This window comes from Lissotriton vulgaris, chromosome 8 (assembly GCF_964263255.1).
Source record: "Lissotriton vulgaris chromosome 8, aLisVul1.2, whole genome shotgun sequence".
In the NCBI taxonomy this organism is placed as follows: Eukaryota; Metazoa; Chordata; class Amphibia; order Caudata; family Salamandridae; genus Lissotriton; species Lissotriton vulgaris.
Genome location: NC_141696.1, coordinates 1,359,436,589 through 1,359,462,846, shown reverse-complemented (window position 1 = coordinate 1,359,462,846; position 26,258 = coordinate 1,359,436,589). Strand labels below are relative to the sequence as shown.

General features: G+C 49.1%; 1 protein-coding gene across 1 annotated transcript in view; it reads left to right on the top strand.

Annotated features, from left to right (window-relative positions):
- The window catches only part of CEP295 (centrosomal protein 295), a 582,564-nt gene that overhangs the window by 434,532 nt on the left and 121,774 nt on the right, over window positions 1-26,258 (top strand). Inside the window, exon 29 of the mRNA XM_086935313.1 lies at window positions 11,592-11,751. Within this exon, the coding sequence (XP_086791439.1) occupies window positions 11,592-11,751 (160 nt within the window). The remainder of the gene's footprint in view (window positions 1-11,591; window positions 11,752-26,258) is intronic.

Genomic DNA, 26,258 nt, shown 5'->3' with positions numbered 1-26,258 from the left:
AGAAGAGTAAGTGAAATACAGGCATTTACAATACAAGAACCATTCCTACAGTTACACCAAAATAAAGTGGTTCTTAGAACAAACCCAAAATTCTTACCTAAAGTAATTTCAGCATTCCACATCTATCAACCAGTGGAACTACCAGTCTTCTTTCCAAAACCACAGACGGTAGCAAAAAGGGCCCTACATACATTAGATGTCAGAAGGGCAATATTGTACTACATAGAAAGAACACAAACTTTCAGAAAAACCAAGCAACTATTTGTAGAGTTTTCTCCAACACATATGGGCAATCCTATCTCTAAAGCAGGCAGTGCCAGGTGGATTGTAAAATGTATACAAATATGTTACATAAAAGCAAAAAGAACATTAACTGTTCCTCCTAGAGCTCACTCTACACGTAAACTAGGGGCATCTATGGCATTCTTAGGAAACATTCCTCTAGATGACATATGCAAAACAGCAACCTGGGTTACACCGCATACCTTCACAAAACACTACTGTGTAGATGTGCAGGCGACACAACAGGCTAGAGTGGGCCAAGCTGTACTAAAAACTTTATTTCAAACTGTTGCAACAGACACTGGTGACCACCGCTAGGGAGGTATCTGCTGTATAGTCTATTCATAAATGTACCATCTGCAGCCCATATGCCTCGAACGGAATATGCTACTTACCAGTATGCATCTGTTCTTGGCATAGAGGGCTGCAGAGTGGTACATGCCCTCCCAGCCTCCCCGGAAACCTGTGTTTGTTCCAACACTATCTCATTTAGAAACACTTACATGGGCATTTCTATCTGTATTCTATCATACTACTCCATCTAACCCTACTATGGCAAAACAATCCAAGGATGTAGCCGATGCCCATGCGCACTAGCAACCAAAGGAGGAGTCATCAGTCTTGTGACGACAAAAGACTTCTCCTAGAGAAAAACAAGTGCAATCACCCGAGCCCAACACCAGATGGCGATCTATTCGTAAATGTACCACTCTGCAGCCCTCTATGCCAAGAACAGATGCATACTGGTAAGTAGCATATTCCTTTAGTTATTTTACTTTCTAGAACCAAGGGAGCCTGGCATAGGTAGGCAATGAATACTTTACAGTAGTAATGCAGTTTGTAAACAGTTTGAATTGTAATTGCATGTGCACTTGTTTTTGACTTACTGTATGGTTGCAGAGAAATGCAATACTTTGTAAATACAGTACATAGACTTGAATGGGCTTTTCAGTAAAATACCAGGTAAGTTATTGTTTGGATTACTTTTCTTACACAAAGTAGTATACCAAGATACTACTCTGGGACATTTCCTGTAAACAGGTAAGTAAGATCGTTTTTGTTAAACAGTACAATTTTAAAGAATTTCTTTAGGTTTTCAAACCCCACACAGTCAATGTTAAACTATGGAGGAAAATAGTGTTATCGGTTTTAAGGTAAGTATTTGGTAGTGGGAGTTGGGGTACTGGGGGTAGACCCAGGGGTCCCCCAAGGTCAAGGATGCACTCTTGTTACACCCTCAGCGGCACTAGGGCAGCCGGGTGTAGAGTGCTGAGGCCCAGTGTTATCAATTGGGGGATAGGGGGCCTCTAGTTGGTGGCTGCTGACGAGCAGGCCACTTGGTTATGGGAGCAAAGCTCCTGACTTTAGCTCAGGGCAAATGGGGAAACAAAATAGCACCAAAAGTGCATCCTCAGCGACACTAGGGCGGCCGGGTGCAGGGTGCCCTGTTGTTTGCAATGGGGAACCTCCAGTTTGCAAAGGTACTGCAGGCTTGGGGACGAAGGTCTTCTGGGTGCAACCACCACTTAGAGAGGTAAGTTGGGGGTTTGTTAGGCACCGTTGGTATGGCCACCCAAGGCCCGGGGCGGCGGGTGCAGGGGTGTCTATTGGGGTCAGATCTTCCTACCAGCTCCTGGTCGCGGTTGGGGAGAGTTTCTGGATTTAGGTTGCTGGTGTCGGCTGGAGGCTTGAGGCAGGTTTTGAGTCACCGGATCATCGGTCAAGATCGCCAAGGAGACCTCATTGTGGTGTTTGACCACTCGAGCTCAGGCTGAGTGGCATGGATTTGCGATGTCCTGCCGGAGCCACAGGTGGCAGATGAACAAATCCGGTGTTCATAGTAGACAAAGTCTTTGTGGTTGAAGGCAGGCAGGTCCTCGGGTGTTTTCGAGGTTGCTGGTTGCAGGATACTCCGGGATTTCTCAGGAGCAGGTTCGAGGTGGAGACAGGCCGGTAGAGCTGGGGCCCATGTCAGGGGGCGTCTTTCTCTTGTTAGCTTCAGCACGACTGTTCAGTCCTTATTCTTCTTTTCTTGTTGCAGGTTCTTGTCTGAGGAAGCAAGGTTCAGGGGTGCCCCAAAATACTATATTTAGGGATGTTACAGGTAGGTAGGTAAAAGTTTGGGACCAAGGGGTCCCTTCTCTGCGGTGGGTACACCCTCTATTATGCCACCCTCCAGTGGGAGGGGGCATGAGCCTATACCTGGTTGGCTGAGTCCCCCCATCTGCAAGATGGCAGGGACTGAGAGTTGTGCTTCAACTCAACTTCCCCACCAGAGGGGTGGAGTTGGGAGAGGTGGGCATACCTTTCTTCCTCACTTGTTTTTCCCGCCAGTTCTACCTCCCAAAGTGGGGGTCCGAACCAGTGGGGACCAGTTGGTGAAAGCAACAAGTGGCCTCGAAAAGCTCACAAAGGCAGCAAGCCTTTGAAGCTTCCCCTTCGTGAACCCTGCCCATCTTGGGGGAAGAGGCTTGGCACCTCGTCCCAGGATGTGCATTGTTTCAGGCCCCAGAGAGCAGCAGGCTTTCGACCCAGGGGTCCAGAAGCATGTCTAGTGGTGGCAGCTGGAAGCAGCCACTCAGCCTGGATAATAGTGGTAGGTTCGTTTTCAGGGTGCATCTCTAGGATGCCCTCTTTGTGCATTTTTCATTTAATCCAACACTGGCATCAGTGTGGGTTTAATGTGCTGAGAAGTTTGATACCAAACTTCTCAGTTTTCAGTGAAGCCATTATAGTGCTGTGGAGCTCATAATGACAAACTCTCAGCACCATATACTCTTAATGGCAACACTGCACTTACAATGTCTAAGAATGGACTTGGACACTATAGGGGCACAGGGGTCATGCACCTATACCCTCTCCACTGGTATAGTGCACCCAGCTAGAGTGGTGACTTACCTATGCCAGGGCTGTGGGTTGTAGGCATGGCCCACATGGATGTATGGAAAACACACCAAAGAGACAAGGGATTACTGTTTCCATGACTCCCTTTTAACAGTCTAAACTCACACAACAGAGAAACTCTACCTATACCAGTATAGCCTCATCCATACAGTATTTTATTCGTAGATTAAGGATATTAGTCCTAACATAAAAATGCACAGGGGGACAGACAAAAAAGTCTATACTGTTCCTTGCAACAACACTTAGAGGAAGATCATAGATATCTTAATACTGCCCTCACACACCTCGCGGTGTCATGCTTCATCACTGGGCCGCATCAGACACCTAGGTGCAGACCAACACTCTAGATGGAGCGCAATCTTTTTTTTGACGAAGACAAGTGTTGAGGGTCAGGGTAAAAGGAATACAGATGTGATGATACACAAATGACACTAAGACAGAACATAGAAAAGAAAACAGAGAAAAACAGGAAGGCCTCTTCCCTGTTTTCACAGGACCAAACAATGCAGTATAAAAGTGTTAAAACAGCCTAAGGATCAACCTTCTCCTATTTATTCTGTTGGTGATCCCTGGCTGGGTTAAAAAGTAAGATCAGGGGTAAGTAGGGAAAGTCACGGTCCCTATATCCCCACTGCTGCTACCAACATGTTTCTGCCTCTACATCGCCGCCATCCGGATGGCATTTAGGCTTTCATCAGGGTATTGGTCCCTGTTTTCCAATCCTTACCCAGCTAGGGTGTTTATTACCTTAATTCTTGCGTAGTGGTGGAAAACTGTTCCACTTATTCTCCCTCGCCAGTATTTCTGTGGGGGAACACATACACGAGTTTATGAGGATTGCTCTAAACCCGGGGCTGCGTGGGGCTGTGTTCTCGCCGTCACATAGTCACAAGAAGCACTCGGTCTCTAACTCCCACCTCACAGCCCTCCGCCGATGTGTGCCATGTCGACTCTTCACTTTATTCTGCATCAAAACACGCAGCTTGCAAAGGCAGTATGTGAGTGTGAAGGTACAGGACCTCCACGGGTGGCACGATAAGTGCTGCAGCCCATAGGGGCCTTCTCTGGTCACAATGCCCTGGGTACTTGTGGTGCCATTTACTAGGTACCTGATTAGCAGGAGCCAAGGGCACACTCAGTCAAAGCACATCAGCAAAAAGTGGAGGCAGGTAGAAAGAGGGCACTTTCTCACACAGGTTTCTCCATAAATTACAGCAGTAGTGTTCAACGCTACCCTTGCCACCAGCACCTCTGCCACCCTTACACACCAGGGCAGGTAAACTAAAACTGCTGGTGGTTCTAAGGACCTTGGCCCCTACTTACCTTAAGTTCAAAAGAACTGTTTTGTAACTTTCCATGTTCGAGGGCCCATGGCTCAAATCTGACATCTGTATTTTCTAAGTGTCTAAATTAATATAAAAATCTATTATTTTTCTAAATTGGTGTTGAATTTCCTTATTGAGTGCGTGTCTGGTTTATTGACTCTGTGTGTGCAACAAATGCCTAGCACTTCCCTCTGATAAGTCTAAAGCTGCTCGACCACACTTCCACAAATAGAGCACCATTGTATTGTTAAAGAAAGCCCCTGTACATTATTAAGGGATACCGGGACTCTCTGCACAGTGAACCTCATTTTGGTACACTATATAAAGAGCCGGCTTCCTACAGCGTCCAGGACAGCTACCAGTGTGTTCACCATTGACAGGTATACCATCAAACTCCGTCGAAGATACAGTTGAGACAACAGTCGACATCAAAGCATCCCTGGTGTTTGCATGTTTGCAGTTGAACCGTACATTGACGTTGACAGTCCACCACTCATCGAATTTGAAGCAGGCATCAACATCAAAACCAACGACTAAGCCACCATCTGTCTCAAGAAAAACATTCAACAACAAGGCAATAAATTGTCTTTACCAACAAATTCACCACCTGCTACTGAATCTGTCTCGCTCCCAAGGTGCTTTGAATATTCCTCCATCCTGGCTTCAATATTTACAACATAGACCTGTGCCACATATATCGGAATATTCTCGTAATTTTTCACCATCATGGGTCACACCTGAGACACATATCTCAAGTACGCCATGTGCCAGGAGGTCTGCATTGCCTAAATTTTCTTCAGGCACACCATCTGTGTTCCCTACTACTACTACTACAGGGCCCCTCAGAAGCCTACATATTACAACTTCTCCACATAGTTCTCCACACAGGTGAGGAGTCCACGACTCTACCATATCAGTTCAAGAGCTAGATCAAGGAGATTTTCAAACACCAGATCTACATCCAGACGTTATAGAAGATCAAGCAGAAGCTCCAGATCTCAACACAAAAACTCATATCCATCTTGGACAACCACTACTTGTTCATCAGTCAGAGATTATTCACCTACTCTGATGGATATACCACCGGCAAGATTGTCTCCAATAGAAGATCTTCTTACCAACAAAATTAAACATTGATATCTCTACCTCTACTATGTCTTCTGTGATTATTGGAGAGGTTGCATCAGAGAGCCAAAGCACGGCCATTGCTTCTTCTGGTTCCTGCCCAATTAGAACCTGTGATGCAATTATTTCTTATGCCTACATCAGTGGAGGTTGCTTCATCTTGGCTTTTAAAAAAATATTCGCCACCTTATCAAGAACCACTGTTCCTTAGATCGGACTCTCCTCCAGATTTGGTTCTTGTAGCAGCGGGAGAAAAGTCTCACACTGTTGCTCTTTCTTCTTCTGTATCACTAGACAATGAAATTAAACAAATAGATGCTCTTGAAAAAATGATGTATGGAACATCAGCCTTGTTGGTGAGGTATGACTGATCTCTGTGGAATTCGTTACACAGATTTACGGAGAAACTCTCAAATACAGGTAAGACTTTCAAGAGAGCACCCTGAGGGTACTTCGAGAGGCAAGAAGACCAAGCACAACACGTAAGTGCTACGTGGCCAAATTGAAGAGGTTCACATTATGGTGCAAAAAGGAGGGTCTGCACAACAAGATGACAAGAGACTCTACAGTCCTTAAGTACCTCACACACCTGCTCGAGACTAACCTGAGCTCATCATCGCTAAGGGTACACCTAGCAGCCATTGTCGCCTACACTAGAGGAGAAACAGGCAAAAGCTTCTTTACTTCTATAATTGTAAAAAGATTCTTGGAAGGTGCAAAAAGAATAGCACCACCTAAAAGGTTACCAGCACCGGCATGGAACCTCAATATAGTACTGACAGAACTCATGAAAGCACCTTTTGAACCGATGCATAAAGCCTCACTACAGATGCTAACGTTAAAAACAGCATTCCTAGTGGCAATCACCTCGCTACGCGGAGTAAGCGAGCTCCAGGCGTTAACACTACAGGAACCCTACATACAAATTCACAACGACAGGGTGGTGATGAGAACGGACCCACACTTTATGCCAAAGGTGGTGTCCAAGTTCCACATCAACCAGACGATTCAAATACCAAGTTTCTTTCCGAAACCAACAACAAAAGCAGAAAGGGCACTGCACACTCTGGATGCGGGACGTGCAGTCATGCATTACATAGAGAGAACTAAAGATCACAGAAAAACAAAACAGTTTTTGTCTCCTTTGCTGAAAGTTTCATGGGAAAAGCTGTTACTAAAGGAACAATTTCACGATGGATCGTGCAAACTATACAATTCTGCCACAAACCAGCTGGACAAGAACTAGTAGAGGGGCCAAGTGCCCATTCAACAAGAAAGAAGGGAGCTACAATAGCCTTCTTGGCAAACACTCCCATTCTGGACATATGCCTGGCGGCAACATGGGCTTCTGTGCACACGTTCACTAAACACTACTGTGTGGACATACAAATGAACAAGGAAGCACAAGTGGGACAGAAAGTGCTTCAGCTCATATTCAAGAACACAAGCTCATCTTCCACCCAGCCGCCACAATAACAACAAACCGCTACGAAGTCTATGCACAGCATAGTGAATCCAGAAAGATTCATGCTGCAAAACGAATAGTTTCTTACCTGTCGGTGTAGTTTTGCAGCTTGAAGATCTTTCTGGATTCACTAGCGAACCCACCCACCTCCGCCAGAAAGATGAGGCTGGAAAAAAGAGGTGGTAAACAAAAAACAAAAAAAATGTTTAATTAAAAGACTTCATGGAACTTCAAGGAAGACCGCGCTAAAAGAGAAAAGATAAAAACATTGCCATACAATTCGGAAACAGAACACAAACGGAAAAGAAAAAAGAATCCGAAGATGGCGCCCAAGGGTGGGAGTTTCTGCAGGAAGCATGCCGACGTCACAGGACAGACACCAAAAGGTGGGACGTCGACGCCCACCTGGGCTACGAAAAAACCCCAAAAAAAACAAAGACAAGACTACGATTCCGGACCCAACCACTAGACCGCGTAATAATGCACAGCATAGTGAATCCAGAAAGATCTTCAAGCTGCAAAACTACACCGACAGGTAAGAAACTATTCGTTTCTTTTTTACTGCTGCAGTTACTTGGAATTCAGGTGAAATGCTTGTTCTGCTTTTACGTTGCAAAGTAATATTTTTAATTTTATTTATTTTGAAAGTTTTATATAGCGCGGACAAGATCTTCGCAGATATCAGAGCGCTTTACAAAGAGGGGTACATGAGGGAGCATAGTCAGACAGATAAATCAATAGGTCAAACAGTACAAATAGGTGGCTGCAAAGCCAATCATGTGAGTAATAAGACAACTAATACAAATAAGCAAAGGGGCCAAACATGTAGTACAGATCGGTGCAGAGTATTAACAGAGTACGAGATAATAGTTCAAGTGTATTTAGCCATGAGGATAGCTTTTACTTCATTTTTAAAGAGTGTAGTGGAAGAGATAAGCCTGGTTTCGGGCGGGAGTGAGTTCCAGATCCTAGGCGCCATTCCTGAGAAGGAGCGCTTATATGTTTTTTCCTTCCGGAATCTTCGAGGTTTCAGCAGAAGATTGTTTGTGCCTCTAGTGTTTCTAGCTCCGCCAGAGATTGTCAGTTTCTGAGCGAGGTAGCCGGGTGAGTTTAGGTGTACCGCCTTGTGTGTCATGCAGGCGATTTTCAGATGTATTCTGGCTTCAAAAGGCAGCCAGTTCAGGGATTTCAAGTCAGGGGTAATATGGGAGTGCTTTTTTGACCCAGTGATGAGTCTCGCTGCAGCGTTTAGAGAAGCTCTTAGGGGTGCGGTTGTAGTTAGGGGGAGTCCGCAGAGGGCGATGCTGCCGTATTCAATGCGAGGGATGACTAGTGCTTGTACTGCGGTTTGGAAGTCTTTGGCTGGGAGGAAGGGTTTAAGTTTCCTCAGAGTATTGATCTGGAAGTTCGCTCCCTTTGTTGCCTTGCTGATATGTTGCTGCATGTTGAGATTGGTGTCGAGTGTTATGCCTAAAGATTTTGCTGAGTCCACGATGGTGGGTTGGACATTGAGTGCGGTTGTTAAATCACCTTGTTAAACCATCCGTTTTACTCAGCCAAATATAGCACCGTACCCCTAACAACTACTGTTAAGGCAGACACCACACCTCCTTAAACCCCTCCTAAGACTACAAAGAGCCTAGGCTATGAAATCATAAAAATTAGCTTGGGCTTTGCTGTAGCTTTAATGCAATACTTTTTTCTTATAGTTCAGCAATCTTGCCACCTACACACATTGCTGGTGTATTTAGGAAATGAGTAAAAACATGTGGTGCATGTCCTTCCCTCTTTTAAGTCAGATGGTGCACAGAAATTAGTGTTCCTTTTTTATCTGCCATTGTGTTCCTTTATCTTTAATTGTCTTTTCCCTCTTAACACCTCTTTTGTTGACAATTCGCCATGTGCTAAGTTCCCCATGTAACTTGGCTGTACTCAAACCTGCACATTGAGTTTGTTTTGGTGCTTTTATGAACGTATCTCTATTTAGTGCGCCGTCATTGTTAATACTACTAATGATCTGAAGGTAGCAGAGTAGAAGCTTAGGGCGAAGCAGACTACAGAGTTTTAGTTACACCCAAAATTCCTTCAGTACTTCCAACAACAAGTATTTGCAATGCAATAGGTCTTGTTGTGCCTTTCTGCCCCCTGTTAGACTCGTTTTTTGTGCCTTTCTGCCCTCTGCATCACCACATCATCACTCAGCGCTACCCCAGCATCCCTCAGCACCACCACATTATCACTCAGCACCACCACATTATCACTCAGCACCACCACATTATCACTCAGCACCACCACATTATCACTCGGCACCACCACATTATCACTCGGCACCACCACATTATCACTCGGCACCACCACATTATCACTCGGCACCACCACATTATCACTCGGCACCACCACATTATCACTCGGCACCACCACATTACCACTCAGCACCACTCAGCACCACCACAGCACCACCACACCACCACCACAGCACCACTCAGCACCACCACATTATCACTCAGCACCACCACATTATCACTCAGCACCACCACATTATCACTCAGCACCACCACATTATCACTCAGCACCACCACATTATCACTCAGCACCACCACATTATCACTCAGCACCACCACATTATCACTCAGCACCACCACAGCCCCACTCAGCACCACCACAGCCCCACTCAGCACCACCACAGCCCCACTCAGCACCACCACAGCCCCACTCAGCACCACCACAGCCCCACTCAGCACCACCACAGCATCATTCAGCACCACCACAGCAACACTCAGCACCGCCACATTATCACTCAGCACCACCACATTATTACTCAAAAGCACCACAGCATCACTCAGAACAACCACAGCACCACTCGGCACCACCACAGCATCACTCAGCAGCACCACAGCACCACTCAGCACCACTACAGCACCACTCAACAGCACCGCTCAGCATCACTCACGGCCTCCACCGCATCACTCACGGCCTCCACCGCATCACTCACGGCCTCCACCGCATCACTCACGGCCTCCACCGCATCACTCACGGCCTCCACCGCATCACTCACGGCCTCCACCGCATCACTCACGGCCTCCACCGCATCACTCACGGCCTCCACCGCATCACTCACGGCCGGCCTCCACCGCATCACTCACGCACGGCCTCCACCGCATCACTCACGGCCTCCACAGCATCACTCACGGCCACCACAGCATCACTCACGGCCACCACAGCATCACTCACGGCCACCACAGCATCACTCAGGGCCACCACAGCATCACTCAGGGCCACCACAGCATCACTCAGGGCCACCACAGCATCACTCAGGGCCACCACAGCATCACTCAGGGCCACCACAGCATCACTCAGGGCCACCACAGCATCACTTGTCGTCACAAAACATCACTCTGCGCCATCACAGCATCAATCTGTGCAACAATTCAACAACAACTGGGTCAAATATGTTCTCTCAAAGTTTCAAGCTTTATTACAAATGTCACAAAAAGATGTTAATATTTCACTTCTGTTCTTGGATTTTCATCACAATAAAATACACTGAACATAATCTTCACAAAAGTTATTTACAAAAGTTTAAGCTATTGCCATTATAAATTACAATCACTTTTATTTAAGTATTAATTATTTAAAATAATTAACCTCATCAGAGCTTCGAACGTTCAGCGCTCAGTGCTGAACGTTCGAAGAACGAATGCTGGCTCGACGGCCAACGGTCGTGCGCAGCACTGGGGAGGTAGTGCTCGTGACGACCGTTGGCCGTCGGCAGCAGTTAAAGGGTTAAAAGCCATTGTTATTTGTAATATCAATACATCTAAGTCATTTCAAATACAAAACATGGTGCGTTACAAATGCTATAGGTGTCGCATTTGCGAAAGTTAAAACTATTGGCATTGTAAATGACTAAGCTATTAATTTAGCTATTTTCAAAACCAACACATAAATAAAAATATTGTCATTTACAAGACCAATAGCTCAAACTTTCATAATGCGAGACCTATTGCATTACAAATGCTTGTTGTAAATTGGTCTTTGTTCATTTAAAATGTTCCCAAGTCTCGAATTCTGCACACTGGTCGAAGCCAATTGGATGCTGGGGCTCTACGATTTAGTGAGCTGACAGCCTCAAAGCAACTGATGTCAGTGCGCGTATTTTGGCGTATTTTGACTCCGCACGTCGTTTCCACAGCAGAACAGTGTCAGTGTCGCTGTACTGTGCCACCTGACTGCCTGTAGAAGTACTGCTAAAAGGTGTCTGGATCTATTCTTCTCCCTGGGAGAATATTCAAACGGGGAAGAATGTGCAACTAGATAGTCTCTAGCAGTAAGAGACTCTACTGAAGGTAAGTTAACTTGTTTACCAGCATAAATTGGGCAGCACTGGCACCTAAAATGGTTTGAACGTTCTATTGTTTTTTTACTGAGCTGAAATCCAGTTAATTTGTTTGTCTAGTAACCTAATCCTCTGATGTTTCTTTTTTTTTTAGAGTTTAGTTTTCTCACCAAAGAACCAAGAATCTCTTTCTCAAAATTGTGCAGATTCCGTTGCACAGAAAAGTGACAGACTGACTTCTCCTTTTGAGTCAGATAAAGCACATAACACTACTGAGCTAACCGGAGATTCTTTCATTAGCAATATATCCCTTGGTAAGTACTTCATCGAAGAATGTTTCACAGAATAACATTGGTTCTATAATTTATGGCTTTTCTTAAAATCCATGACTGAAAAAACTAACCTGATCATGTTGCTTTTTTTTATTACTGACACACAAGAGATTATGGATTCTGAATTAAAATTACTTGCACATAATATTTTGCAGATATTCCTCTAGGTGACCGTAAAAATGTTTATCTCCTAAGGTATTTCTAGGTAAATTTAACTTATTTTTGGTTAATCAACCTATTGGAGTATACTGCTCCATCTACTGACCCATAAACCTCCTTTGCTTTAATTTTTTACTTTCTATTAGACTCAATCTAAAAGTTGAAAACTCATGATAAGACCCTGGGCCCACATAGATTGTTTCCTTTCAAACAGACTTTAACACAGTAACCTTGTGTTTCTGCTCACGTTCTGACAATTCTTTAAGTGTCTCTTTGAATTAAAGGACCATTTTTACAGTCATATTGGTTGTTGGCCGTTGATCTAGCTTGATCTCTGACTCTTAGTTTCTTTATTTTTTCGTTAATTAGCTCTAGTAGAAGCCTTTTTCTCCTCCCACCCTTGAAACTCGAAAGTATGTAAATGTTGTTATTGTATCATTTTAACAACCATTCTCTGTTTCCTAAGAAATCTATGTGCTTCCATTCCCTTTCCTAAAGGATCATCTTGCAAATATATAATTCTACACATGAGCCCTATTCCTTCAGACTGTGAATTCGTTTTTAGGGAAACAGTCATGACATATGATTCATCCCATCCCGTGTGGTTCTTAACTAAAGTATTTAATAAGTATCACATTGCTTCATCACTTCTACCTACTTGTCTACAAACATCCTGAACTCCGCATTAAACATCCAGCATTCAGACCTCCTTTAGAAAGAGGATCATACTGTGTGTTTGTGAGTGTTGCAGTTCACTTTGCAGTATCCAAGGCCACTCCAAATAGTAAATACTTCAACGAAGATGCTGATAAATATTTTCAGCCATCTGAAGTCTGACTACACCCCCAGGGAGGTCATAATTGAGTGTTCGTTAACATATTAGGCATTGTTCCCAGTAGAGCAAGTCCTAGGTCATTAGGCTATTGATGGATGCAGACAATAAAAAATAATAGGGCTGTTGTTTTCCAGTGCTTCCGATCTTGTGTTTTAGCACTCTGACTATTTCAGCTAGCCATTCCCAACCAGTGCCAAAGATGTGTGTGGATGGAGGTACATACAAATTTCATTATGATTTGATTGCAGTAACATTACAGAACGTGTATTTGTAAAGTGCATGTTCATCGAAGGGTATCTTGGCACTGAATGACAGATACTAATTGTTAACCAACTCAGTGGTACTCATTTTATTGAACTCAGAAGGATGAAAGGCTTAGTGGACCCACCGGGATTTGAACCTGTGACCATGATGTGAAACACAGGACCCTATAGTGGACACATTAGTCCACTAAGCCACCAGACCCAACTTAGATAACATGTTTATAGTGGGCATTGGTTGGACTATCCTGCTGCTCTTTTCTTTAGTCAAGTGACGGCAATCAGTAGAAAGAGGATTTTCTATTTAGAATGCCAGGCGTGTGTTGTGGTGTATTCCTTGCTCCACTATTGCAAACCAATGTTAAACTGTCTAAGGATACCAAGAAAGGAATTGACTTATAAATGGAATCCTCTCTGCTCTATCAGATAATGGTTTTATATGCTTTGTCTTGTCATAGAAGAGAAACCTGCTGAGGAATCTGTATACATACTGTTGCTTTCATTACTTTTGGTGATAGGAAACTGTTCAGCTGAATGAAAAAAGTGCTTAAGAAGTAAAGCCTCAGCATCAGACTTCAAAGGCTGCCGCTCCCCCACCCCCACCCCCGCATCAGACTTGAAAGGAATGCAATCCCCCGCCCCTACCACAGCAATGCCGAGAACTTTTTTTTTCTTTCTTTTCTACAAGGCTCTTCACATATTTCCTGTATTTCTCTGGCTCACATTTTACTTTATTCTCTGACTCATGCTTTGTTCGTCGGATCGGGCATTTCTTTCTCCACTCTTTCGTCTGCTAGTGCTTTTTTTCCCCCACTCTTTCGTCGGCTCGAGTATCCCCTCCCCCCACTCTTCGTCGGCTCGTGCTTCCCCACTCTTTCTCAGTGCATTTTATTCCCCCACGCCTCACACTGCTGCACTCCTCACACTGCTGCACGCCTCACACTGCTGCACGCCTCACACTGCTGCAAGCCACACACTGCTGCACGCCTCTCACTGCTGCACGCCTCTCACTGCTGCACACCTCTCACTGCTGCACGCGTCACACTAATGCATGCCTCACACTGCTGCACACCTCACACTAATGCACGCCTCACACAGCTGCACGCCTCACACGGCTGCACGCCGCGCACTGCTGCACGCCTCACACTGCTGCACGCCTCACACTGCTGCACGCCTCACACTGCTGCACGCCTCACACTGCTGCACGCCTCACACTGCTGCACGCCTCACACTGCTGCACACCTCACACTGCTGCACAGAGAAGTGTGGCTCACCGGTTAGAGGAGGCAGACCCGGACGCAGAGGTCAGACTCGGGACCAGAGTTCAATCCCCGACGCGGCAGGGTCTTGAGCTCAAATTGTCCACGGACTCGATAATTCTCGCCTCGGTGCCTACTCGAAACATGGGGTCACACTCACCTTGGGGATGCCCAGTAGGGGTTATCTCGCAGGGAAAAGCCAGGACGGGTTCCCAAAGCAAGCACCTTGAGACATTACGGTGATAGGCGCTATATAAGAACGTATGATTTACGATTTTACTGCTGCATTACTCACACTGCTGCGCGCCACACACTGCTGCACGCCTCACACTGCTGCACGCCAGACACTACTGCACGCCTCACACTGCTGCACGCCTCACACTGCTGCACGCCTCACACTGCTGCATGCCTCACACTGCTGCGCGCCTCACACTGCTGCACGCCTCACACTGCTGTACGCCACACACTGCTGCACACTGCTGCATTACTCATCCTGCTGCATGCTGCACAATGCTGCACGCCTCACACTGTTGCACGCCTCACACTGCTGCATTACTCACTGCTGCATGCTGCACACTTCCACATGCTTCACACTGCTGCACGCCTCAGACTGCTGCATGCTTCACACTCCTGCACCCCTCACACTCCTGCACCCCTCACACTCCTGCACCCCTCACACTCCTGCACCCCTCACACTGCTGCACCCCTCACACTGCTGCACCCCTCACACTGCTGCACCCCTCACACTGCTGCACCCCTCACACTGTTGCACCCCTCACACTGCTGCACTCCTCACACTGCTGCACTCCGCACACTGCTGCATTACTCACACTGCCGCACTCCTCCCACTGCGCACGCCTCCCACTGCCGCACGCCTCCCACTGCCGCACGCCTCCCACTGCCGCACGCCTCCCACTGCCGCACGCCTCCCACTGCTGCACGCCTCCCACTGCTGCACGCCTCCCACTGCCGCACGCCTCCCACTGCCGCACGCCTCCCACTGCTGCACGCCTCACAACACCACCATATCACTCAGGGACACCACCACATCACTGTAGGACACCACCACGTCACTGTAGGACACCCCCACGTCACTGTAGGACACCCCCACGTCACTGTAGGACACCCCCACGTCACTGTAGGACACCCCCACGTCACTGTAGGACACCCCCACGTCACTGTAGGACACCCCCACGTCACTGTAGGACACCCCCACGTCACTGTAGGACACCCCCACGTCACTGTAGGGCACCCCCACGTCACTGTAGGGCACCCCCACGTCACTGTAGGGCACCCCCACGTCACTGTAGGGCACCCCCACGTCACTGTAGGGCACCCCCACGTCACTGTAGGGCACCCCCACGTCACTGTAGGGCACCCCCACGTCACTGTAGGGCACCCCCACGTCACTGTAGGGCACCCCCACGTCACTGTAGGGCACCCCCACGTCACTGTAGGGCACCCCCACGTCACTGTAGGGCACCCCCACGTCACTGTAGGGCACCCCCACGTCACTGTAGGGCACCCCCACGTCACTGTAGGGCACCCCCACGTCACTGTAGGGCACCCCCACGTCACTGTAGGGCACCCCCACGTCACTCTAGGACACCCCCACGTCACTCTAGGACACCCCCACATCACTCTAGGACACCCCCACATCACTCTGGGACACCCCCACATCACTCTGGGACACCCCCACATCACTCTGGGACACCCCCACATCACTCTGGGACACCCCCACATAACTCTGGGGCACCCCCACATCACTCTGGGGCACCCCCACATCACTCTGGGGCACCCCCACATCACTCTGGGGCACCCCCACATCACTCTGGGGCACCCCCACATCACTCCGGGGCACCCCCACATCACTCCAGGGGCACCCCCACATCACTCTAGGGGCACCCCCACATCACTCCAGGGGCACCCCCACATCACTCTAGGGGCACCCCCACATCACTCAGGGGCACCCCCACATCACTCAGGGGCACCCCCACATCACTCTAGGGGCACCCCCACATCACTCTAGGGGCACCCCCACATCACTCTAGGGGCACCCCCACATCACTCTAGGGGCACCCCCACATCATTCTGGGACACCCCCACATCACTCTGGGACACCACCAAATCACTCTGGGACACCACCAAATCACTCTGGGACACCCCCAAATCACTCTGGGACACCACCAAATCACTCTGGGACACCACCAAATCACTCTGGGACACCCCCAAATCACTCTGGGACACCACCAAATCACTCTGGGACACCACCAAATCACTCTGGGACACCACCAAATCACTCTGGGACACCACCAAATCACTCTGGGACACCACCAAATCACTCTGGGACACCACCAAATCACTCTGGGACACCACCAAATCACTCTAATACACCGCCACATCATCACTCAGCACCACAACAGCATCACTCAGCACCAAAACAGCACTGTCCTTGCTTGCTACCAATAAGCATTGCCATAGCCAATGGGACTCGCATTAGGAAAGTGTAAGCTATTGGCTTTGTGAATAACAATGCTATTAATTTATATATTTTCAAAGCCAACACATATTTAAAAAAATTGTCATTTACAATACCAATAGCTCACACTTTCCTATTGCGAGACCTATTGCATTGCAGATGCTTGTTTACACATGTGGGCCATGCCTAGCAAAAATTGTGTTTTATTTGGAAGTCAATGTAAGGAATTGATTTCTGCCAGGCATGTTGTGCCTATGTTAGTTTAAAAGCAGTGAGGGGAATGCTGTGCTCCTGGTGACAGTATGAAGGAGTTGCACAAGCTAATATATCGTCTGTTCTGTGCAGTGTTCGTCATGCATGTGGCAATTGCCACATTTCAGGAGGTTCTTGTGAGGGGAGCGGCGAAACTGGGCATTGCGTTGTCTGTGCCTACTCCCATTACGTCAGTGATGGGTACCCGGATTGGAGAAACCGGCGATGGAGTTCTTCCTTACGCCTGCGTCTGTAAAATCTGCGCCTTTGAGGCTCCAGAAGAAATACCGTCTCCCAGACTCTGACTCTGCATTCCTTTGGGCAGACCGCCCTCCCCCCCCCCCCCACCTCTCCGGATTCAGTCATTGTGGTGGTGGCGAAGAAGCCACATGCTTATGGCCCCCTCGTCCACAGTCCCTCTGGACAAGGAAAGCCGTAAACTGGACTCGGAGGGGAGGAAAGTCTGCAACACTGCAGCCACATCTATGAAGGCGGCTAGTTCTGCCCTGCTGGGCCGTTACGACCGTTCCTTGTGAGAGTCTCTTCACTAGTTCATGGACCTCCTACCTAGGGACAAACTGAAGGACTTCCAGGATGTACTCAACGAGGGACTGATGGTCTCTAATCAGATTATCAGTGCTGCAGCGGACACCTCTCTCCTTGCAACCCTGAGTATTGCGACCGCATTCCTGGTTGCGTCTCACCCCTTTAAAACTGGAGGCTCAGCAGCGCATCGCAAACCTTCCATTCTCGGGTACCACCCTCTTTGGTGCCCATGCAGACGAGGAGATGGCCCGCATGAAGGCTGAGATGGAAACCCTCAAAGCTGTTGGCTTGGAAAAGCCTAAGGAGCAGCGTAGGAATTTCCGCTCTTTCCAACGCCGTTATTCCTCTCAACGATTCCACCGTGGGCAGGGCCGTCAGTCTGGGCAGCAAAACAGCAACAGTTTCAACCGTCCTTTCGCCATTTCAGAGACGCCAGCCGAGAGGTAGGTCTAACCAGCAGTCGACACCAGGGAGCAAGGCCCCAGCGGGTTCCAAGCTCTGAAGGGTTACTTCCCCCCTTCTGTTGCCCACTCTGGTGGGGGGAAGCATTCAAAATTAAATGGCAGAGTGGGAAAAGATAACTCATGACAGTTGGGTGCTGAATATTGTTTGCAATGGATACTGTCTATGTATCACCAGCCCTCATCCATCGATACCGCCATTTCGCTAACAACACTGGCTGCACGAACTTCAGGTGGAGGCCGATCGCCTGCTAAGGAAAAATGCGATAGAACTGGTTCCTCCTACCCAGAGGGGACAAAGTCTATATTCCAGATTATTTCTCGTACGCAAGAAGGACCAGAACAAATTCAGACCCATTCTCGATTTGCGGCAATCGAACAAATGGATCCTCAGAGAAATGTTCTGCATGTTATCCCTGCACCAGACCTGCCCTCAGCTGCATCAGGGAGAATGGCTATGCGCAATAGATCTGCAAAACGCATATTTTCAGGTGCCCATAGCAAGGAAACATCGCAAGTTCCTATGGTTCCTGGTCGGCACCAATCACTATCAATATGCAGTGCTTCCCTTCGACCTGAAATCAGCACCCAGGACTTTTTCCAAAATGCATGGCAGTAGTCCCAGCACACCTCTGGAAGAACAAGGTGTTCGTCTATCCATACTTGGACGACTGGCTGATCAAGACAGCCACGTTTCAGGAGACACAACTGCATTTCAACGTCCGTTCTGCTGAATCGCTTGGGTCTACACATCAATCTTTCAAAGTCTGTTCCGAATCTTGTCCAGTGTCTGCAGTATTTGGGAGCCTCCATCGATACTCTCAAGGCAAGCGTGTGTTCTTCAGAGGAGAGACGTTTATCAATCCTTCGGAAGGCTCAGAGTCTCATGACCATACCCTTCCCGACAGTGGAGAAGGTGTCCTCTCTCCTGGGCTTCATGGCCTCGTGCAATTATCTCACTCCTCATGCACGCCGCCAAATGCGACCTCTGCAGGAATGTTTGGAGGATCAGTGGAACCAGAAGGAGGGGAGTTGGGAGGACAGGATTATGTTGTCAAAGCAAGCCATCCAGTCTCTACGATGGTGGTGCTCTCCACTCAATCTCCTCAGAGGATCTCCTTTCCACAAGGAGATTCCAACACAGACCATCGTGATGTTGGACTTGGCCCTTCTGGCAGGTTCACCCCTAAACTTTTTGCTTTGTGAATGTGAATTGGTGGTAGTGATTTTTGGTTTCTGCGCACTTTCACTGTGTCCCAGTGGAAAGTGCGTGTGCACTCTGAGTGCGTGGAGTGAGGTTGGCCTCCCCTCCCCTAGGAATGCATGGGGAATGTCTGTGTCCCTGGTAGTTCCTGATGCGTGAGGTGTGCATGCTCGAGTTTGGTATGGGCGAACTTGTGTGATTGAAAGCTTCGCAATGATGTATGTGGCATGATTGTGTCTTGTGCGGAAGTGCCACTTCTAGGAGTTGGCATATTAGTGTAAAATGTGTCTGGCGTGTGATTGGCTGGAGCTGGCTGGGATGCCAGGCTCCATGAGTCATGATGGGTCTCCCTGGTGGTGAGTGTGGAGATTAGCATGCTGATGTGAGGGGAGGAGTGCACCTGTGTCCTGAAAGGGGCTGGGCTTTCCCCACACAATGCTGGCTCCGCCCCCTGTGGTGCGTCTAATGACCCTAGCCCTGCCAGTGAATGAAAGGGGTGGTTGAGCCGTCAAGGGTGCTCCAAGACCAGCTGCGACTGGTCTCCCCCCACCCTGCACCTGCAAACAAAGGATTTCAGAGTATAAGAAGGGGCTGTGTCCCCATGAAAGGTGTTCTCTTCCAGGATCCTGAGGGGGCTGCTGCTGTTGCTGGGCAGGAGGACCGCCACTTGGATAGTCTCCCTGCCTGGAGACCCAGGGAGCTGGCTCTGGGCCCAGCCTTGCCCCCCTGCCTTGCTGAAGGACTTTGCCCTGGACTTTGCTGGCTTCCAGCGCCTGGAAGCGCTGCCTCTTGACACTTAGCGCCTGAGAGCACTTTATTCTGCCCCTAAGCGCTTGGGAGCGCTTTTTGCACAGCCGGTGCCCACCCGGCATTTGCCCGTCTATTTTGCCGATTTTGAAGCCCCTGGCAAGTGCCCACCTCGCCAGGGACCTTGCCGTGATTTTGTTGGTGCCCCCCCATAGCGAGAGCACACCTCGCCTTATATTTAAATTAGATGGAGCCCACCCCTCGGAGCATCGAGTTCACCGCCGCAGCCCGGGGGGTTTAGAAACGTTGCCGGGCCGCTGCCAAGTGTGACCCGGAGGTGCCCGCCTCCTTGCTCGGGCCGCGCTGTCATTGGCGGACACCCGAGGCAGGAAGCCAGGCAAGCTGCAGCAGGACGTGGTCAGGCCTGTAGCAACCCGGAAGTCCGGCCGGCGGAGATAGCCCCGGCTGCCTGCCTGAGCGGCAGGAGCACCACAGGAAGCAGCATTGTGGTCAAACCCCCCCCCCCCCCCCCCCCAACCCCCTCTCCCCCACCATCGGGCTCCCAAGGGGCGAGGGAAAGCCTCTGGGAGAGAGGGAAGTCCGGCCGAAAGAGCCCCGCAGCCCGTGAGGGACCGGCTGCAGCAGAAACAGAGCAGTCGAGGCTCCGGAGAAGGAGGGAGCCCCGCCGCCCAGGAGAGCAGAGCCCGGCTGCGAGAACCACGAGGCCCCGCAGCCAGTGAAGGGAGCAGCCGGAGAGGAGTCCCCCGCCACAGCAGCCTGGTGAGTGTGGGCGTCTGGGGGGCTCAGCAGTAGTGCAAGAGCGGCCCCGGATGGCAGAGGGCCGCTCCATCGTTCAGTGGCAGCACCCAGGGAACATTATGGTTTTAGAGCCCTAAGAAGGGCTCAGAGGGCACTTTTCTCGAGTCAGAGCCCACGAGGCTCATCTGCCCATGCTAATTCGAGTCTACAGGGGCTCCAACGACCCCGCATTTGTTGGTAGAGCCCAGAGAGGCTCGTGGGGGCATATTTGTTTATTCAGAGCCACGGAGGCTCTAGGGGGCAATCAGATGTTTACAGCCCAGAGGCTATGGGGCAGTGCCGTGTTGAGAGCCCAGCGAGGCTCCAAGAGAGGACAGTCAGTTGTCCAGAGCCTGCGAGGCTCCCACGTTGGCCCAATCATTGCCACACAGCTGGCCAGCACTTCGTGGGCAGCTGCTACGTTTAGGCCTTGACACTGGGACCCAGGGCATCTTAGCTCAAGAGAGGCCAGTTGGCCTATGGACAGTCACTGCTGGTGACTTATGTGAGTTCGGCGCAATTGTTCTTTTGCTACACCTCTGAATGTGTTTTTATACCTCATGTGCCTTGTTCTTACACCTCTGAATGTGTTGTTGATGCATCATGTGTTTTCCTTCCTTACACCGCTGAATGTATGTTATGCATCATGTGTTATGTGCTTATACCCCTACAGGTATTGTGATACTTAGGTGGTTGTTTTCTTGCTAGTACAGGTGGTGCTAGTGAGGTCCCGGTTCCCTGCGTGACCTGTTCCTAAGGTGGTTAGGATTGCGTAGGTGGTACTTACCGGTTACCAGTGGTTACTGGTTGTGTGCTTTATGTTCTATTTTATGCTACAGTGATTTATATTCTATGTTCTAAGTGCTCATTCTACCAAGTGCTAAGTTCTAAAAGTGCATATTCCTGACAGTGGACCATGTGGCCCTGTCTTGTACATATCCCCTGTAAATTCTGCCCGTGCCTGTTGGCACATTGTAAAGTGTGTGTTTTCATCTAATGTGTTTTGGTGTAATACAAAGGCTATTTTTATATATAACCTTGTGTGGAGTTTCCTTTGTGGTGGGCCTTGGGTGTTGTTGCTGGGGTGCAAGCGGAAATACTTAACTCACATCGCCACCAAGTTTAGCCTTGCTGCTCGCGCCACGGTACCTAAAGAGTGAGCAGGGGTTATCTTGGCGTGTAACTCCCTTGCCCTGACTTAGGAGTGGTGGTCTCTGACTGACTTTGGCGCAAGCCCTGGCCAGCCAGGGATCCCATTTCTAACACGTGACAAATGCGTCTATCCACAGCTGGGGTGCACATTCGGATCACCTGCAGATACAGGGCACATGGTCCAGGAAGGAGTCCATGTATCACATCAACTTCCTGGAACTGCAAGATGTTCACTTGGCGCTGAAAGCCTTCCAGCCTTCCTTTCGTACCAGTTCCCTGCTTGTACAGACGGACAACACAATAACAATGTTCTATCTCAACAAGCAGGGGAAATCCCACTCTCGCTCACTGTCTTGGAAGGCCCAGGCGATCTTGAATTGGCTTCTTGCCAGGGTCTTGACCATCACAGCAACTCACCTCCCGGATGTGCAAAATGCTGAGGCAGACGCTCTCAGCAGACTCGTTCTCGAAAATCACGAGTGGGTCTTAAACGACGATGTGGTGCAAGGAATATTCGAAAGATGGGGAACTCCGGAGGTCGATCTGTTAGCCACAGTGGAAAACAGAAAATGCTGCGACTTCGCCTCCAGGTTCTACCAACCAGTCACGCTGGGGAATGCACTCTGGATCAACTGGTCGAACAGATTTCTCTACGCTTTTTCACCCATTCCCCTGATCCCGACAGTGTTGATCAAACTTTCCCAATCACGGTACAAGATGATCCTCATTGCTCCGGAGTGGCCCCATCAGTGGTGGTTCACCAATCTATCACACCGGTGTCTCCTGCCGCACCTTCGACTTTCATGTCGGCCGGACCTTCTCACTAAGTTCGGAGGGCAGATGGTACACCCCAACCTCTCGTCGTTGAATTTGGCAGCATGGCTCCTGAGCTAGTGCAGAATGGGCATTTAAATCTCTTTCAGAACTGTATGGAGATATTAAAAGAAGCGAAAAGACTGTCTACACGGACTTCCTACGCATATAAATATAAGAGATTTTGCGTTTGGTGTGCCTCTAAGAATGCAGATATTACCTTCTGCAAGGAGGATGGCATTCTTCCTACACATATAAATGGAAGAGACTTTGCGTTTGGTGTGCCTCTAAGAATGCAGATCCTACCTTCTGCAAGGAGGGTGTCATTCTTCCTAATTTGCTGCATTTGGCTCAATCTGGCCTGAATTTTCTTTCCATAAAAGTTCCAAAAAAGAAACAGAAGAAGAGGAAGCATGGGTCAAGGCACCATTCAGGAAAGGAGTCTGATTCGAGAGCGAAGTCGCCTAGTAGACGGCATCGAAAGGATATAGTATCTCCTTATCCAGCGCGGGATCCGGAAGGTGAGGCCTTGCCCTTGGAGTCGCTGGAGCATTCACCGGCTCAGGTGTCGAATCCCTCTCCGGATCCGTCTCGGTCTCCAGTTCAGGAGGAGGAAGAGGTTCCCGTTCCTCAGGGTTCGATGACTCCAGCTCACCAGCCCGAGGAACAAGAGGAGTCTACTCAGGTGCAGCCTCCTCTACAGCAGCCGGTTCGTTCGTATCCTCCTTTTCCGGGTCCAGGTCAAGACCCTTTGCAGTTCTTAAATGCCATGTATGGTGTTCATGCGAGAGCCATGTACCCCTCTGGAGCACCGGCTGGTCCCATGGGTCCGTTGGCATACAATATGGGAGTTACCCAAGCTTATGCTCCAGCGCCGTTCTTGCCGTTTATGCCGGCGCCGACACCACCATGGCATCTCTCGGCGCCGGTGAAGTTATCAACGTCGTTTCCTGCGTCACCGGCTCCGGACCGACCTCGAGATCTTCGGCATGGTCTTCTGACTCTGAGTTTGACGCCGGCCCCAGCTCCTTCGGAGTCGATTCCGGATCCGACGACGTCGCTCTGAAAGGAGAGGTCGTGGCATGAAGCCCAGCGCCTTTTGGAGGAGCAGAGATATAGGGAAGCTGAGTTTGAAGAGGGTGAGCTTCAAGAGTCGGAGGACTATTTTGATGATTTAAGGGAGGCAAGTGGGATGGAACTGTCCCCTGATTGGGATTTGGCCTCGGTGTCTGAAGCCCCTTCTAAAGATGTGGCCCCCTACCATGTGGTTATCAAGAAAGCAGCAGATCTGCTGAATTTGACTCTGCCCACTGCGGAGTATAAATCGGACATTTTGACTCAAGTCCTCCATTCTCCCTCATTTGTGGTGGAACCTATGCTTCCTTTTACTGATGCTTTAACAGATCCTATCCTGGAGGTGTGGTATAGGCCTCTTACGGCTCCTGCGGTTTCTAAGGCTGTTGCAAGGCATTATAGAGTGGCTCCTGGGGACCCAGACTTTTTGTCCTCTATCCTTTGCCAGAGAGCTTAGTGGTTCAGGCGGCCTGCTCTAAAAGATCTGCAGGACCAATCTGCGAAGAAAGTTTTTTCATCAGCAAGTATGGCCCTCAAATCTACGAATGCCACTTGCCTCCTGGGTCGTTATATACAAGCCTTAATGGATACTGTTAATACTGTTAAGCAATTGACCCCTAAACTTCCTGAAGAGGACAGATTTTTTTTTAATGAGGTGCTTCCTGACACTGAAGCTGCTGCTCGGCAGGTCATACAGAGCGGAATGGACACAGTGGATTCTGTGGCTAGGGTCATGGGATCTTCGATTGCCACCAGAAGAGCTGCCTGGTTGAAGACTTCCGAGTTCTCTACAGGTGTTCAGGCTGCTTTAATGGATTTGCCCTTTGATGGCTCAGACCTTTTTGGTAAAAAGGCTGATGCTGCATTGGAAAGGTTCAAAGACCACAGGCAACAGCCAGGTCTTTGGGGTTGCAGACTAGAGGATATTTGAGCAAAAGATATAGGGGTTTTGAAAGATCTTCTTTTTGTCCCTATAAGCAGTCGCAACAGCAGCAGCAGCAACAGCAAAATCCGTTGTAGAAATCCTACAGGGGCAGGCAAAGAGCTCGTCCTCGGGGACGTCAGGTCTCCTCCTCCTCCTCCTCCTCTTCCTCAAACCAGCCCCCTCCAACCTCAGCAAAGCAGCCCTAGATCCGCCATTCCGGATCATGTGGGTCATGTAGGGTGTCGGCTTACCTATTTTCTGCGGGATTGGGAATCGGTCACTTCGGACTTTTGGGTTCTCAATCTCGTGGAAAATGGGTATGCACTTACCTTTCGGGAATTCCCTCCAAATTACCCTCCTTGTCAAGGGTTTTGCTCAGCGGACCACCTGCTTCTTCTGCAGGAGGAAGTCCTGGCATTGTTAAGAAAAGGCGCGGTAGAGGTGGTTCCGGAGCAGGAAAGGGGTCAGGGATGCTACTCCCGGTATTTCCTGATTCCCAAGAAGGATGGCAGACTTCGTGCAATCCTGGATCTCAGGATCTTGAACTTGTATCTGAGGCAGGAGAAGTTAAAGATGCTCACCCTTGCACAGGTTCTTCAAGCGCTACTGGAAGAAGACTGGATGGTGTCGATCGACTTGCAGGATGCGTATTTTCATATCCCAATCCTGAAGTCGCACAGGAAGTATCTCCGTTTTATGGTGGGTTCGCAACACTACCAGTTTGCGGTGTTTCCGTTTGGTCTTACTACTACGCCTCGAGACTTCACCAAGGTGATGGCTGCGGTGGCTGCACATCTCAGAAGGTCAGGGATTCCAGTATTCCATTATATGGACGATTGGCTGATCAAAGCGTAATCTCCAGAGAAAGTGCTCCATCATCTGCAAGTTTCAACTCAGTTGTTGTACAGGTTTGGTTTTTCGATAAATGTACCCAAATCTCACCTGGTGCCCTCCCAGCGCAACCTGTTCATAGGTGCGGTATTGGACACAACTGTATGTCGAGAATTCCCTCCTCCTCAAAGGATTCTCGACATACAGGAAATTATTCCTTTATTTTACAATGGAGCGGTCGTTCCAGTCCTGAAGGTCCTTCGTCTGCTCGATCTTATGGCTACCTGCATTCTGTTGGTCAGCCATGCACGCTGGCACATGAGGGCACTCCAGTGGTGCCTCTGCAGACAGTGGTATCAGCACAACGAGATCTCAGGGAGTCTGTGAGGATATCCAGAGAAGCTGCGGCGGATCTGTCTTGGTGGAACGTGGAGGGCAATCTGTCTCAAGGAAAGCCGTTCCATCTACCACCATCAGTTGCCACAGTGCTAATGGATGCATCCACTCTAGGGTTGGGTGCTCATCTGGGGGATCTGGAGATCAAGGGTCTTTGGTCTCCAGAGGAAAGGTTGCTTCACATCAACCTTCTAGAGTTGCGGGCAATGCGTCTGGCGCTCAAGGCCTTCCTCCCTTCCCTTCGCAGTCAGTTAGTTCAGGTCCTAACGGACAACACGACCGCAATGTGGTATGTCAA